Source organism: Miscanthus floridulus, chromosome 1, assembly GCF_019320115.1.
Source record: "Miscanthus floridulus cultivar M001 chromosome 1, ASM1932011v1, whole genome shotgun sequence".
NCBI lineage: Eukaryota > Viridiplantae > Streptophyta > Magnoliopsida > Poales > Poaceae > Miscanthus > Miscanthus floridulus.
The window spans coordinates 168,715,473-168,729,662 of NC_089580.1; the positions used below are offsets into that span (position 1 = coordinate 168,715,473).

General features: G+C 47.3%; 1 protein-coding gene across 1 annotated transcript; it reads left to right on the forward strand.

Moving 5' to 3' along the window:
• Nucleotides 1-3,130: 3,130 nt before the first annotated feature.
• LOC136501608 (E3 ubiquitin-protein ligase RDUF2-like) lies at nt 3,131-4,535 on the forward strand. The gene has a single exon (XM_066497127.1). The coding sequence runs from the start codon at nt 3,328-3,330 to the stop codon at nt 4,153-4,155; it is 828 nt and encodes a 275-aa protein (XP_066353224.1). The 5' UTR covers nt 3,131-3,327; the 3' UTR covers nt 4,156-4,535.
• Nucleotides 4,536-14,190: the final 9,655 nt, after the last annotated feature.

The window sequence follows — 14,190 nt, forward strand, 5'->3', positions numbered from 1 at the left end:
GGTGTTCCATAGACTTGCTCTGCTCCTACCTTTCACCCTGCTGTTTGCCTGCTCCATACATTGCACTCCAATCTGTACTGTGTGCTGCTAATAAAGTCAATTTCTATAGCTTTCGATTCACTGTATGCAGCTTCATAATTTTTGGTGATGCGAATGTTCTTTCCAAATTGTGTAAATACTACTGCATATGCTACGATTTTTTGCCAACATATGCTCCCAGTTTATTTGGAGTACACATTTAAGCTTTTGCATAATGCTTTGTGTATTAGCCTCCTTGCTTGGTCGTTCCATATATTGTAATATGGTCTATAACAAATTTATGCACCCTGAGCTTTCACTGATAACTCCAAATTTACACATTTTATGCGGCCTGAAATTTCACTGACAACTCCAAATTTACATGCACTCAATTCACTGCCATAATTTTTCTGAGTTGTAGCCAATTTCAGCAACTCTGCTTGCAGCTCCCCCTTTTGTACACGACCATGCTACAGTCAGGGGTTCCAGGTCTAGCATCACAAGGGATATGTTTCCTACTTCAACTGATGGGAAAAACAGCATGGTGCGACTTCTACATCCTGCCTATGATTTTTAGCACTGATACTGTCAAATAGTTGCTCCATTACGAAATCTGCATGTGTTCTGTATTTGAGCATGACGTAATATATGCACGTATATATTTAGGTCTAAATAAGCTATAAACATGAGCCCAATTTATTACTATCTGACACACCGATCATATTTCGAGGTATCCTTCATGATTTCTTAATGGTATGTCTTTTTTTCTCCAGGTGAAGGCTGCAACTTCATCAACAAACTCCAATGTTCGCATGAACATGCCCCTGCCTCTCTCCCTGCTGTACCCTGCTACGGCAGTACAAGCAGTGCAAACGAAGTTACTTGCCATCCCCTCCCCACCCAACCTATTCAGCTGAGTACAACCCTCTCATCGTCTCTACATCTATTGTTTTCTGTATGTGTTGTCAACTTCAAATTTATTTTCAAAGGATCGTGTTTACCACTTGCATGTAAAGACATACAATAACCACTGTTACGGTAGTCATGAAATTGAGAAAAAAATACACCTGCCGAGCTACATGCGAACCATGGTTATGCATGTGTCTTACTTCTGAATTTCAGATTTCATGCCGATATATCTCTATCGGCTGTATAATTACCGCAAAGGCGTCCAAAAGACTCTTGGGGCCTTGGTTCAAATAATGCATGATTTATAATTCTAAGATTTGTTGTTGTTATTATACATACATCACATCACAAGTTCCTAAAGATTGCAGCAAACAAGGCAGCAAACAAGTTTCTAAGATTGCAGCAAACATCGGGCGAGCTCTGCGAAGACCGCGTGCTCCGCGCGCCTAGGCCACGAGCTCCCCGGTCGCGAGCTCCGCTCGTTGCTCGGGCTGCGTGCTCCGCCGGCCACGTGCGCTCGTCGTCAAACGCCGGCCGAGCCATGTCTTGAGCCAGGATGTACAGTCATGACGGCATATACTCTCCTTTTCTTTTAGAAAACTAAAAGATAAATACCTTGAAAATATAAGTTACGTATTTCAACCAGCAGCCATCCTAAGCCATGCATCCTTGATCTGTGGCTGAGATGAAAGAAAGAGTACCTACTATTACCAATTTAAAATTTATTAATTATTTATTTGCAGTCTTCAATTATCAAAAATCCATATTTTAGTTTAAAGTATATTTATGATATTTATGATTTTCTTATTTGACAACATGTCTATTTATTTTTTTCCTATTTAGCACCATGGACTTTTGCTACAATCAAGGACATTTATGCCATTTTGCTATCCACTTGACACCGTTACTGGTCTAAATTGACGGCAGTGCCATTTACGAAAGAAAATTTCAACTCAATGCTAGACAAGGAAGTTCAAATTTTCTAGTGCCAAATATGAAAGATCGATTTGTTTTAGTGCCAAATACATAATTTTCTCTAAATTTAAACCTGGCGCCTCTCAACGCGCAAGTCAAAACCGCCAGCCTCCCTTCTTCTGTCCTTCCATCCACGCGCGGCAGTTTGCTAAACCCACCCGGCCGCCACCGATCCACCCATCCTGGGCTCCCCGCTATAGATGGCCAACGGGTCAGCCCGGCTCGGCACAGCACGGGCACGGCCCGAAGGGGGTCGGGCCGGCACGGCATGCCGTGCCTCTCCAGGCCACGGGCCCAACCTTCGGCCCAGGCATGGCACTGTGGGCTGTTTTTCATGCCGTGTCGGCCCGTAAAGCATGCCCAGCTTAGCAGGTCATGCCTAGCCCGAGGCCCGCTTCTAGGTTTTCAGCAGGGGGAAGGGGAAGGAAGGACGGAGGCAGGCGGAGGTCGAGCCAAGGCCGGTGCCCGCAGTGGCGCCTTCATGTGGGTGTGCTCGAGGTCGGTAACACCCTCGTGGGGTCCGCTGCGCGTTCGAGGGCGACGTCCTTGCGGTCGGTGCGGTGGCGCCCCGTGGTCGCGCCCTCGGGGCCTCCGCGCTCGAGGGAGTCGAGGCCGGTGCAGCGGTCCACGCCGGCGTCCTCGCGGCTGTCTGGCAGCTCGAGTCGAGGTCTCGAGGAGAACCCACGGGAGACGGCGGAGTGGGAAGCGGCGCTAGGGTGCCGAGTGCGTGAGTGTGAGTCACGAGAGGGGAAGGAAGAATGCGGCGCGGGTGGGGAAGGAGCGATGGATGGCCGATGACTTAGGGTTGGTAGTTATGTTGGGCTATAATGATTTTGGCCTTTTAGCCTAGTAGCGGGCCTAGTACCGGGACGGTGCTATTTATCGGGCCATGCCGTGCCAGCCCATGTACCTGGGTGTGGACTAGGCACGTCTCATAGGGCCTTGCCGGTCAGGGCCCACACAACCTCGGGCCGTGGCCGGGAAAAAAAAAGTGCTGCATGGACATGTATACTCCCCTCGCCTTCCCCTTGACTTCCCCGGCCGGCAGACCAGTCAACGTCACCAACGGCAGCGAGCTAACGGCGTAACCTTCCCAATCGCCGCGATCCACGAGCAATCTCCGTCAGCCGCGACGTCACAGCTCCGGCAGACGCCGTCCCACATAAAGCCGTCCCACATAAAATCGCCCCACCCACTCACCCACCCCACAATTTCCCTCCCCTCCGGCCCTCCCCTCCGCTCCCGTCCCGTCGTCTCCCCTCCCCCGAACCCCCGATTCGAAGGCGGCGGAGCTCGATTTGGGGATTTCGGCGCCTCGCTCCCCGAAATCTCCTGGATCTGAGTCTGTCCGCCGTCTTCGATTTGCGGCTGGAGTGAGCGCGAGAGTTTTCCGGCTTGATTTGGTCGGGGTCTTCGATTTCGGGGATGGAGTCGTCTCCGGTGTCCTACTGGTGCTACAGCTGCAGCCGCTTCGTGAGGGTATCTCCGTCCACTGTCGTCTGCCCGGAGTGCGACGGCGGCTTCCTGGAGCAGTTTACGCTGCCGCCGCCGCGGGGCGGCGGCGGGAGCGGCCGGCGCGGGACGATGAACCCGGTCATCGTGCTCCGCGGCGGATCGCTTTCCGGGTTCGAGCTCTACTACGACGACGGCGCGGGCGAAGGGCTGCGTCCGCTGCCCCGCGACGTCCAGCACCTCCTCATGGGGTCCGGTTTCCACCGCCTGCTCGATCAGTTCTCGCGGCTGGAGGCGGCGGCTCCGCGTCCGCCGGCGTCGAAGGCCGCGGTGGAGTCCATGCCGTCGGTGACGGTCGCCGGAGGTGGTGCTCACTGTGCCGTGTGCCAGGAGGCCTTTGAGCCTGGCGCCGCTGGCCGGGAGATGCCGTGCAAGCACGTTTACCACCAGGACTGCATCCTTCCCTGGCTCTCGCTCCGCAACTCCTGCCCCGTCTGCCGCCAAGAGCTTCCGGCCGCAGCCACCCCAGATGCGGAGGCGGATGCTGGGCTCACCATATGGCGACTTCCACGCGGTGGATTTGCCGTAGGGAGGTTCGCCGGTGGGCCTAGAGAGCAGCTCCCGGTCGTCTACACGGAGCTGGATGGCGGCTTCAGTAACGGGGTTGGGCCAAGGCGGGTGACATGGCCAGAGGGAGATGGCCAAGTGGATGGTGGTGAAGGTCGGATTCGCCGCCTACTTAGGAATCTATTTGGCTGTTTTGGTCAGCCAGCGAGTTCGTCGCAGTCCCGTAGTGGCTGAGCACAGTTTTCCTTGGTAACGAGTTTTCAATTGATAGCACTGAAGAACTAGGGCTAGTGTAAGAATGGAACCCAGATTATAATTTCCTGGGGCTTTTGATGTAAATGAAGGCCTGGCACTCCCCCTTCCTTTGTTTCATTTAAGAATTATTAAGAGATGGCTATGAGAAACATCTTGGAGTAAAGCTTTACAACCAAATTAGGTCAAACACACAAGTGCAAACCTTCAAGAAAGGAATAGCAATGAATGTTTTGAGGAAATCAATCTTTGTCAATATTGTAGGTAGAGAGAACAATTGTTGTATTCGCATCCCTACTGTTTGTGTACATACTGGATTGGTTGAACATGAATTCCCATTCTGTTATATCCTATATTGACATTAAAAATCCCCAAAATCTATTGTATTACTTCTGTGCATCTAGCCGCATCCCTTCATTGTTTCAATTTTAAGTATTCATGTCATGGATCAGTCATAACAGCTGCCAGCCGAGCACATGTTTATGCTTAATGGTCATAGTTTACCCTAGCTTGTGCTCCTATCGCTAACTAGTAAGTGGTCAGGACTGTTGTCTTCAATTTTCTGTCCATTTTCTCCTGCAGTTTTGATGTTTTTGTTTCCTCTCCTAGAGAAGGAAACCTCTAGTCCCCACTCCCCATGCCATTTTAAATGTGCCAGCTCAAATATATTTTCTATGCCTAAAAAATGTCACAATAGCAGACTAGTCTTTTCAGTGTGTTCATCTAGTGCAGGGTCATGTTTGGGGTGGTGCACATGGTGTAAGGGCAATATAAGAATGGCAAATTTTGCTATTGGACATGTCAAATGACGCGTCTTTATTGGCGGACACTGCGTTTTCCATCTTTTACCGTAAGACACTCTGGTTTTTAGAAATACTGCCAGTGGGCACCGCAACCCAGTTGCACCCGGTTTTGGAGAGAGAAAACTTCGTTTTGGACATCGGGTGCCCCTGAACCAGACTTGGCGCCGTCCCAACCTGGTCTGGTTCGACCCAGTTGTAACGACCGGCCCGCACCCGACTTTGTCGTTAGGGTTCCAGGCTCGCCATTTCCCCAATCCCGCTGCTGCCGCTCACCATCATCATTGACCCCATCCTTGTACTTCTCATTCTCATCATCTACTCCTACATACTCCACTTCATCAGGCTCTCCCCAGTCATCTTCAGCAATATCTTCTTCTTCAGCAATAGCATCATCATCTTCACCATCATTATCAAGATTAAGACCCTCATCACCATTAGCATCAGCCTCACAATTACCATCATCATTAAGATCAACAGCTTCACCATTGTCATCAGCTACTAGATTAGGCAGTACAAGTTCATCACAGAAGATCATAGCTATTGGCTGACAATTAACCTGACTCTCCTGAGTGATAATAACAGACTGAGAAGACTGAGAGGCATTGGCATTACAACACTTAGACTTTAGCAAACGAGGACCAGTGTCAACAACATGTACAGTCAGTGGCACCTTCCTACTGTCCCAATACACATCAAATGCATGTAACAGAGCAGAATCAGAATCTATGCGCACTGTCTCATCCTTGGTTTTGTCAAAAAAAGGTGACCTGCAGTTCTTGGTCGACCCCATGGACTATCTCCTCACCAAGGCACCCAAGAAACCCCATCCAAGAGAATTTATCCTTGTCTACCACACGCATGTAATTAGCAGTTACATGATAATCATCGAGCCCATCTGGTCTTTACTCTACATATGCAGGTACGCTAATCGCCAGTCTACACGCGGAAGTCGGATCCATCCTAAATCAACACAAAGGATAACAACCAAACTAAACGATTTCAAAACCGCAAGCATTCTACCACATCCGCAGGCATTCATTTGCAAATAGTAGGGATTCAAAAGACTCACCCTTTCACTAGCCATTTGAATTGCGGAACCCTAGGCAGAGACCTAGGGCACTGCCCGTTCTTCGAGCTGGGGGACTTCATCTTCGGGACGCGGGGAAACTCTAGATCCTCAACCCCCCATGGCGGATGACGGCCGAGGCTCGATCTGTCAGCGGCGGCGGGCACTGGGTGGACGGCGGCGCGACGAGCAGTGGAGACGAGTGGGTGGCGGCACGATTGGGAGTGAGCGGCGGCAGCGGGATTGGGGAAATGGCGAGCCTGGAACCCTAACGACGGAGTCGGGTGCGGGCCGGCCGTTACAACTGGGTCGAACCAGACCAGGTTGGGACGGCGCCAAGTCTGGTTCAGGGGCACCCGATGTCCAAAACGAAGTTTTCTCTCTCCAAAACCGGGTGCAACTGGGTTGCGGTGCCCACTGGCAGTATTTCCAAAAACCAGAGTGTCTCACGGCAAAAGATGGAAAACACAGTGTCCGCCAGCAAAGACGCGTCATTTGGCATGTCCAATAGCAAAATTTGCCTATAAGAATTTATTCAAAGTGTCTGAATATAGGAAAGCAGTTTAAATTAGATGAATTTTCCTTGAATAGGCTCCCACATGAGTGAGGTCTGAGGAAGTGAAAAACCGAGGCAAAGCCTTCCTCCCGTAAAATCTACGGAGAGGCTGCTTCGAACCCGCGATATGGTGACTCAGCGAGACAGCTCTCACCACTGCACTTGGCCTACGCTTCACAACACATGTACAGATGGATCCTACAAATTTGGTTGCAGCTTTGCTCTAGTGGTATACTAGCTGCTATTTTATAAAGAATTTTTTCCTATCATCTTTCTTTAATTACTGTTTAGTGCTTCTATTATTGATACGTGGAAATTAAAGTGCTGGGTGTCATGTTCTACATTTTCATCTCTGGCAGAAATGATGAACTGTACCATCTTGTAGTAGGCATATATTTGTCTACGTCCATCCTTGTAGCCCGCCATCTTGTTTGAGTCATACAGCATACGCAGTGGTTGGCCTAACTGTGAAATTTTTGCTTATCTTTCTTCTGTGCATGCTTTCAAATAAGTAACAAGGTGAATTTGCAATGATGATATAAGTTCTGCATCCTTGCTATTTGTGTTCTAATTTTTTTTTGAGCGGAAAATACAGCAGGGGAGACCCCCACTGTAAACTTTTTATAAAACGAAAAGAGCAACAACAACTCTAAACAAGAGGAAATAAAAAGGGAAGCAAGCCCGAGGTGGGCAACAGAGCTAAACTAGAGCAGTTGTACGAGAAAGGAAGACAGAGCTCTTAACAGAACTGAATCTATGGGTCTGTAGTCTAACTTCTTCATAGAAAGAGCTTTTTCAAGAATCAAAGTACGACCGGCCTCTGTCAAATATAAAGTTGTTTCTCTGCTTCCAAATCTGCCAGGTGGCAATGATGAAGGTCTCCATAAAAAAGGGATTGTTATGTTGGACCTTGGCTTGCTGCATTATCTGAAAGAAATCCATTGTGAAGTCCCAATTTATACCAAGGTGTTGCCAGCAGGCTTGGCTAAAGGGGCAGCTGAAGAACAAATGAAAAACAGTTTCTTCAACGTTGTTGCTGCATAGAACACAATTGTAGTTGTTTCCCTGAAGCTTGTGTTTTTTCCTTCTCAGAATGTTCCTTGTGTTTAGTCTGTCCATCAAGAGGAGCCACAAAAAAAACTCTAAGTTTGTTGCATCATCTGGAGTTCCAAATCTAGAGAAAATGGGATGGGGGTTGTATATTCTTGTAAGGAAAGTTGTAGCACTTTGATGAGGAGTAGTTCTGGCTTCCCCAAATGTATTCCCAGGAATCCTTTGAATTCTGATCGACCTGTAGATCTTGAATTAATTCTTGGAGACTTTGGAATTCTTGGAAGGCCTGCTCAGGGCACGAGAAATTGGGCCTCCAGTGTTATTAGACAAAAACCTGGGCACTGGGATGTTCTTATTCCTAGCAAAGGAAAGAGCCTTGGGAATTTGGATTTCAGGATGTTGTCATTCCAAAGGCCAGACCAGAAAAGCACCGTGGAACCATATCTAAAAGTGCACTTCGCAATTCCTCTTAACATGTCACATAATTTTAGGACATCCTTCCACCAAAAGGAGCCCTTATCTGTCGAAGCATGTGGCACCTAACCCTGGGAATAATGCGCATTCCAGATCAGCTTCACCCATGGGATATCCTTCCTATTATAAAATTTGTCCAGATGCTTCAAAAGAAGGGTCTTGTTTTGACTCCTAAGATTGATAATTCCCGATCGTCCTTTTCTTTTTGGCTTTGAACATTTACTCCAGGCCACCAGTGGTTTCATCTTTGCATTGGAGTCTGAACCTCTCCAACGGTAGTGACGTCTTGCTCTATCAATATACTCAATGACTGCCACCGGCACCTCCAAGGTACACATGGCATAGGTGGGCAGCGAAGAGAGGACATAATTGACTAGCTAAAGCCTTCCTACATGGGTCAGGAAGGTAGAAGTTGTCGTGAGAGCACATGGCATAGTTGATTTGGATTTGTTACTCTTGGACTCTTCTGTCCTAGACGGTTAGGCGTCGCCGGAGAGCACCCAAGAGATTATGGTGTGCCTCAGAAAGTTTGTAACGGTCGATTCCGCTGCCGCAAAGGAAGGAATCAACTAGTGGAAGGAGAAAAAGGAGTTGGAAAAGACTCTGGCTAGAGTGACCTTCGTGGTACCCTCTAGGGCTGACCTTCGCTGGGTCGCCCGCAGCCCCCTCAACGGAGAGTAGGACTCAACCGAGTCCAAACTTCGATAAAACAAATATCGTGTCTCAATTCATATTTCTTTTGATATTTGTGTTGCTCTAGCTCTTCTGCAGGTTCTCTGTATATCATATCATTTCTAGTAGGTACCTGCAGCATGGATTAAAAATTGAAATTGAAAGAAGCAAGTTTGTGACCATTCCATTGAACACGTGTATACCGGACACGTCCGGTATTGGTGCCTGTGCAAAACTTAATTGTATTTTGATTTAACTCTTTGGTTGCAGGTGTCTGTCTCTCTAGATTTATTTAATATCTTTTACATACTATGTGGCTAACTTATGAGGGGTGGTATTACTCTTATTTGGAGTTTCCATTTTGGAAACTCCCATTACTAATCGCTTCCGTATTTAAAGGTGTTAATTTTCAGAAACGTCTATTCGCCCCCTCTCTAGGCGGCATCCTAGGTCATTTCACAATGCACTGTAGAAGGTCTGCAGCAAGCACAAAAAGAAGTGGTGACAAGGGGTCACCTTGCCTAACCCCTCGGCGACAATAGAAATGATTACCTGTCACACCATTCAGAAGAATCGAGGAAGAACCAGAGATCAGAATCCTCTCAATCCAGTTAATCCAAATTTCTGGGAACCCCAAGCTCCTCATCATCAACAAGATTGTGTTATGTTCAATTGTATCAAAAGCTTTTGTAAAGTCCAATTTCAGGATAATAAGCTCTTTTTTGGAGTGTTGACACTGATATATGTATTCATAAGCCTAGGCCAAACAATCTTGTATTGTTCTGCTTTTTATAAAACTATATTGATTGGTATGAATCAGCGGTATTATTTTTTCTTGCAGCCTATTAGCCAAGAGCTTTGTGATGATTTTGATGACCCCACTTAGAAGAGAAATGGGCCTGAAATCATTAACACTTTTAGGATTGTGCACTTTAGGAATCAGTGTGATGAATGAATTGTTGATGGCTTCTAGACTCAGATTGCCATTGAAGAAATCAAAACACAAAGTGTATATGTCTTCTTTTATAATGTTCCAGCATTTTTTCATAAAGAGTCCATTGAAACCATCGGGGCCTGGGGCTTTGTCAGGAGGCATGTGTTTGATTACCTCATCAATGTCAAGGGTGGAAAATGATATTTGTGTTCTATTAATTAGCATAGCTATTGCTTTTGCTCCAGTTGTGGTTTCAATCTAGAAACTCATCACAACTCAAGCCCTATATGTTCATGGCTTTATGTTGTACTTGTGAAGGGGAAAAAAGCTTCATTTTTCGTCTTGATCACCTCATGCCTGCTTTATTGTTTTATAGTGCCTCTACTCTGATATGAATATGTGGCAGTTTAGGGAGTTACTTAAAAGCAGAAGGATATCTGAGAAACTGCATAAAATTCTCTATATTGTAATCTTTGCTTTGCTCACTTGATTACCTTTATTACCATTTAGCCTCGGAAAAACTTGCTATGTCATGCTTGTGCATGTCCTTGTTGTTTGCTTCTTTAACATCTTTTCGGTAACAATATGAATGCTGAAACAGCATCGATGCAGGGTTCTGTTGTCTGCTGGTGGGGAAAAAAACTAAACACCAATTGAATATCTTCACCGTAAAAACAAGAGATTGTTCTCATTTCTTAACTTTGGATCATAGTCCATGACAACGATTCACTTGCTGTTAGTGAAGCTTGTTGATGTTTAGTTTATGTCCTTATCATTCCCTCTTGCCGGGGTTGTCATGTATTATTTTTGGATATACTTGTCATAGGTCACTGCTCACACACCAATTAGTTTAACTTTCCTTCCTTTATTGTTTCCTTCCTTTAGTTTATGTCCTTATCATTCCCTCTTGTTGGGGTTGTCATGTATTATTTTTTGATATACTTGTAATAAGCTGACAACTAGTTGTTTAGCTTTCCTTCCTTTATTGTTTCCCCTGAGTAATCACCCAGATCCAGTGACTGATATTCTTTTTTTAACTTCTCAGCTGTTTGTTTTACCCTTTGCACCATGATTCTTTGTCTTGCTGCTTTCTTCCAGCTTAATTGTTCCAGAAATGTTAGTCTATGAAAGTATATCTGTTGCTAATGGCATATTTTCCGGACTGCTGTATGCTTTTCATGATGATTACCCCCCATGCTTCTCATGCCTGCAGGTTGACAATGAAGAATTTCAGTGGTCCTTGTGATCTGCTTACCTTTCGCAGGGCTCTCCAGCAGTCCAGCTGACAAGGGTGATGGTCATTTTTTTTAGGCTTTCACAGTACAACAGTACAGTGTATGGCGATGCGGGGGCATCCGCCAGTAGGAACATTACCCTACCAGTTTTTGCTTATGCATCATTATCGAATTGTCCATCCACTAGCATTTTATGGCAAACTCAGTTACGCCCTAACTTGGCAGTTTTGTTATCTGTATTAAGACAATGTGTTATCTTGGTTGTTGAGCAATCAACTTCTCTGAATGTCGGTTGATTCAACAGCCCACTGTTCGTGCAACCTTCCATTTATTCTGTCTTGGCCATGGTGACCGAGATTGGATGACAGCTATCAGGTCAAGGACCGGACCCATCTGAGCCCATCCTACAGTGAGCAAATCGCCTTGCCTTTCTCAACCATCATGGGTGCTCATCTTCACTCGAGGTAAGGACCTTCTGTTAGGTACCTAGGCTGGCTTAACTATCAGGGAAACATTTGGCAGGATGGCTTAGTGCATTGGAATCTATTGGTGGTGGTCCTGGTCGTGGAGAACTTTCAGTGTTCTCGCGCATCACTCTGAGTGCTCGACGAAAAGGACTGCTGCCGAATGAGCATCCTAACTCTAACTGCTCACTGTGCGATGCCTTATTCCCATTCCTGACTTTTAAGAGGCATTGGTAAAGATTGCCTTCTTTTCGTTTATGTGCCAAATTTGTATCACACAGAGTGCTGAAGTACTCAGATGTTCTGTATACCTTCCCGGCAAGAATATTTTTGATAAGCTAAGAGATGAACTTTCTTCCAGCTCCATGTTTCTGTGCAATGGACTCAGTTTTGGGCCCATGTTTCGGTGCTCCTTTCGGAAATTTGACGGCTGTTAAACCGCATAATATAGTGCACTCGATCCAATGGTTTGCGTTATAATAGTTGCTTCTGAAGCAATGGTCCTGCGGCGTCCTTACTGCTGTGGTGAGGCTCCATGTTTTCCGAAAGCCTACTCCACTTTGTTGGTTCCAAGATTGAGTGCTTCATTGGTGTAGTTGTCTCCAAACAATGCTGCAGGATTGAACAATTACAACTTAAAGAATGCTATGCTTGGATATGAGTGTTCCTGCCGTGCAGATCCATGTGTGCTCCGTGGAGCAGAAGTTTGCACAAGCGACGGTATCTTATTCCCCCCGGCAGTCTGGCACCAGCCTTCAGTTGTGCATGATTGGTGTGCCATGTGTGTGCATGATGATCGCTTCTACTGAAAAGAAGCGGAATAGCCATTCGTGTCGGGTCAACACATGTCTCCAGCGAGACCGAGCGCTAGCTCGGACGGTTTGTTCGCTGGTGTGCCAACCACCGGACGCGAGTTCGATCCTGGGATCGACTCCGTTTGTCACCGGAGCAGGTCCTAAAATAAGGCCCCGTTTAGTTCCCAAAAGCCAAAATTTTTTACGTAGTACCCGTCACATCAAATCTCATGGCATATGCATGGAGTATTAAATGTAGACGGAAAAAAAACTAATTGTACAGTTGGGTGAGAAATCGCGAGACAAAACTTTCAAACCTAATTAGTCCATAATTAGACACTAATTATCAAATACAAACGAAAGTGCTACAGTACCCAAAACCCAAAAAAATTTGGATCTAAATGGGGCCTAATTCCAGTTGTTGGTGTGTGTGCGTGCGTGTGGTGTGGGTCGATGCGTAAGTTTAGATACTAGAGCTTGTACTCGAAGTGTTAAGGCAATAAAAAAACACATGTCTCAAGCGGCAGAAGCTAATCATTTGCGAGAACAAAACTGAATACGACGAACCCAGCGTCTCGTGTGTAGATTCTGATTCTGGTGATAGTTGCAGCGTTTTGACTGAGTGCGAGCGGCGAGCCACGCTCCCACGCCTGTACAGTAGAATGATGCATGAATAGCATTTTGCTACTACTTGGAATCTGCCTGTCCGAGTCCATCTGGCCAAATTTCACAAGCACCGGCGACGAAAAGGTGTGAATGAATGGGAACATGTCTCTCTGCGTGGCTTTTCTCATGATACCAGTAGTATACCACTCAGTAGCTTCTCATGTCCGCACATTTCACGTCAGAACTCTCAATTGGCCCACATGTTTGTGTCGTACCGTGCTTGCCATAGTGCCTGTTGCTTTCCCTTAACGTATCGGAATTTGGTAAAGGTAAAAAAGCCGCCGGCAGCCTGCAGGTCCAATTGTTCGTTCGTAAAAGTGCTGCGTCATTCTCGCATGATGCCCGGGTCAAGCAGAGGCAGAGCACGTCACATGCGATGCAGCTCAGAGCACCGGCAGTCACTATCACCGTCTGCAATCTGGCTCATGAAGTCATCACGATCGCGTGGCTTCCGGGATCACCAGGCAGCGCCCGCGAGCCCCCTTGGCCTCACCGCCAGTCCGCCACAGGCCACAGGCCACAGGCCACAGCCCACAGCTGCTGTGAGAAACTGGAAAGAGGTATATGGATCGTAAACCCTTGAATTTGTCTCGTGCTACCACTTAGGTCCACAAAATTTTATAATCATATTTCTGGCACTCTAATGTTATTTAAATATGCCACTTAGGTCCATAACTCATCGGATTAAGGTTTTTGCCGACGTGGCGGGGTCAAAGCGCACGTGAGCCGCGCGTGAGCCTGATTTGGGGCGTCCAAATTAGCAAAGATGCCCCCCAGTTCTTTTCATATCCTCCATTTCCCCTTCCTTCACCTCATCCCTTTTCTGTCTATCTCTCTGCCCGAACTCCAAGCCGCCGCCGCCGCCTCAAGGACGAGCTGGCCCGCATCTGCGCCCGAGATAGCATTTCGGCACACGTACGGTAGCGGAAGCATCCAAATGTTTCAAAACTGGTCATGTGATGCCCTAGGCTACTGCTACAGGTCAAGCTCGCTGCGGGTCAGACGGCGGCCACCGCGTCTGAGCCTCCGCACTCCGCATACGGCACGGAAACCAAACTGCCTCGCACACGTCTGGAGAGCATTGACCTGCCGCTCCTGGGAGCATCGATTGGTGCGTGCGCAGGACGCAGCAGTGGCGCCGCGCGGACTCGCTCGCCCACGTACTACGCGCACGCGTCGGGGCAGCATAAAATACTGGGCCGCGGGCGCTCTAAATGCTGGCGTAACTCGCGCACTATAGACGCCACATGGTAACGGGCGGGCCGGGGTGGAGTAGGTACCTTGGAGTAGCCGTTGTTCA

Coding starts and splice junctions, on each gene's coding strand:
- LOC136501608 (XM_066497127.1), top strand. CDS start 3,328: ATGGAGTCGTCTCCGGTGTCCTACTGGTGCTACAGCTGCAGCCGCTTC.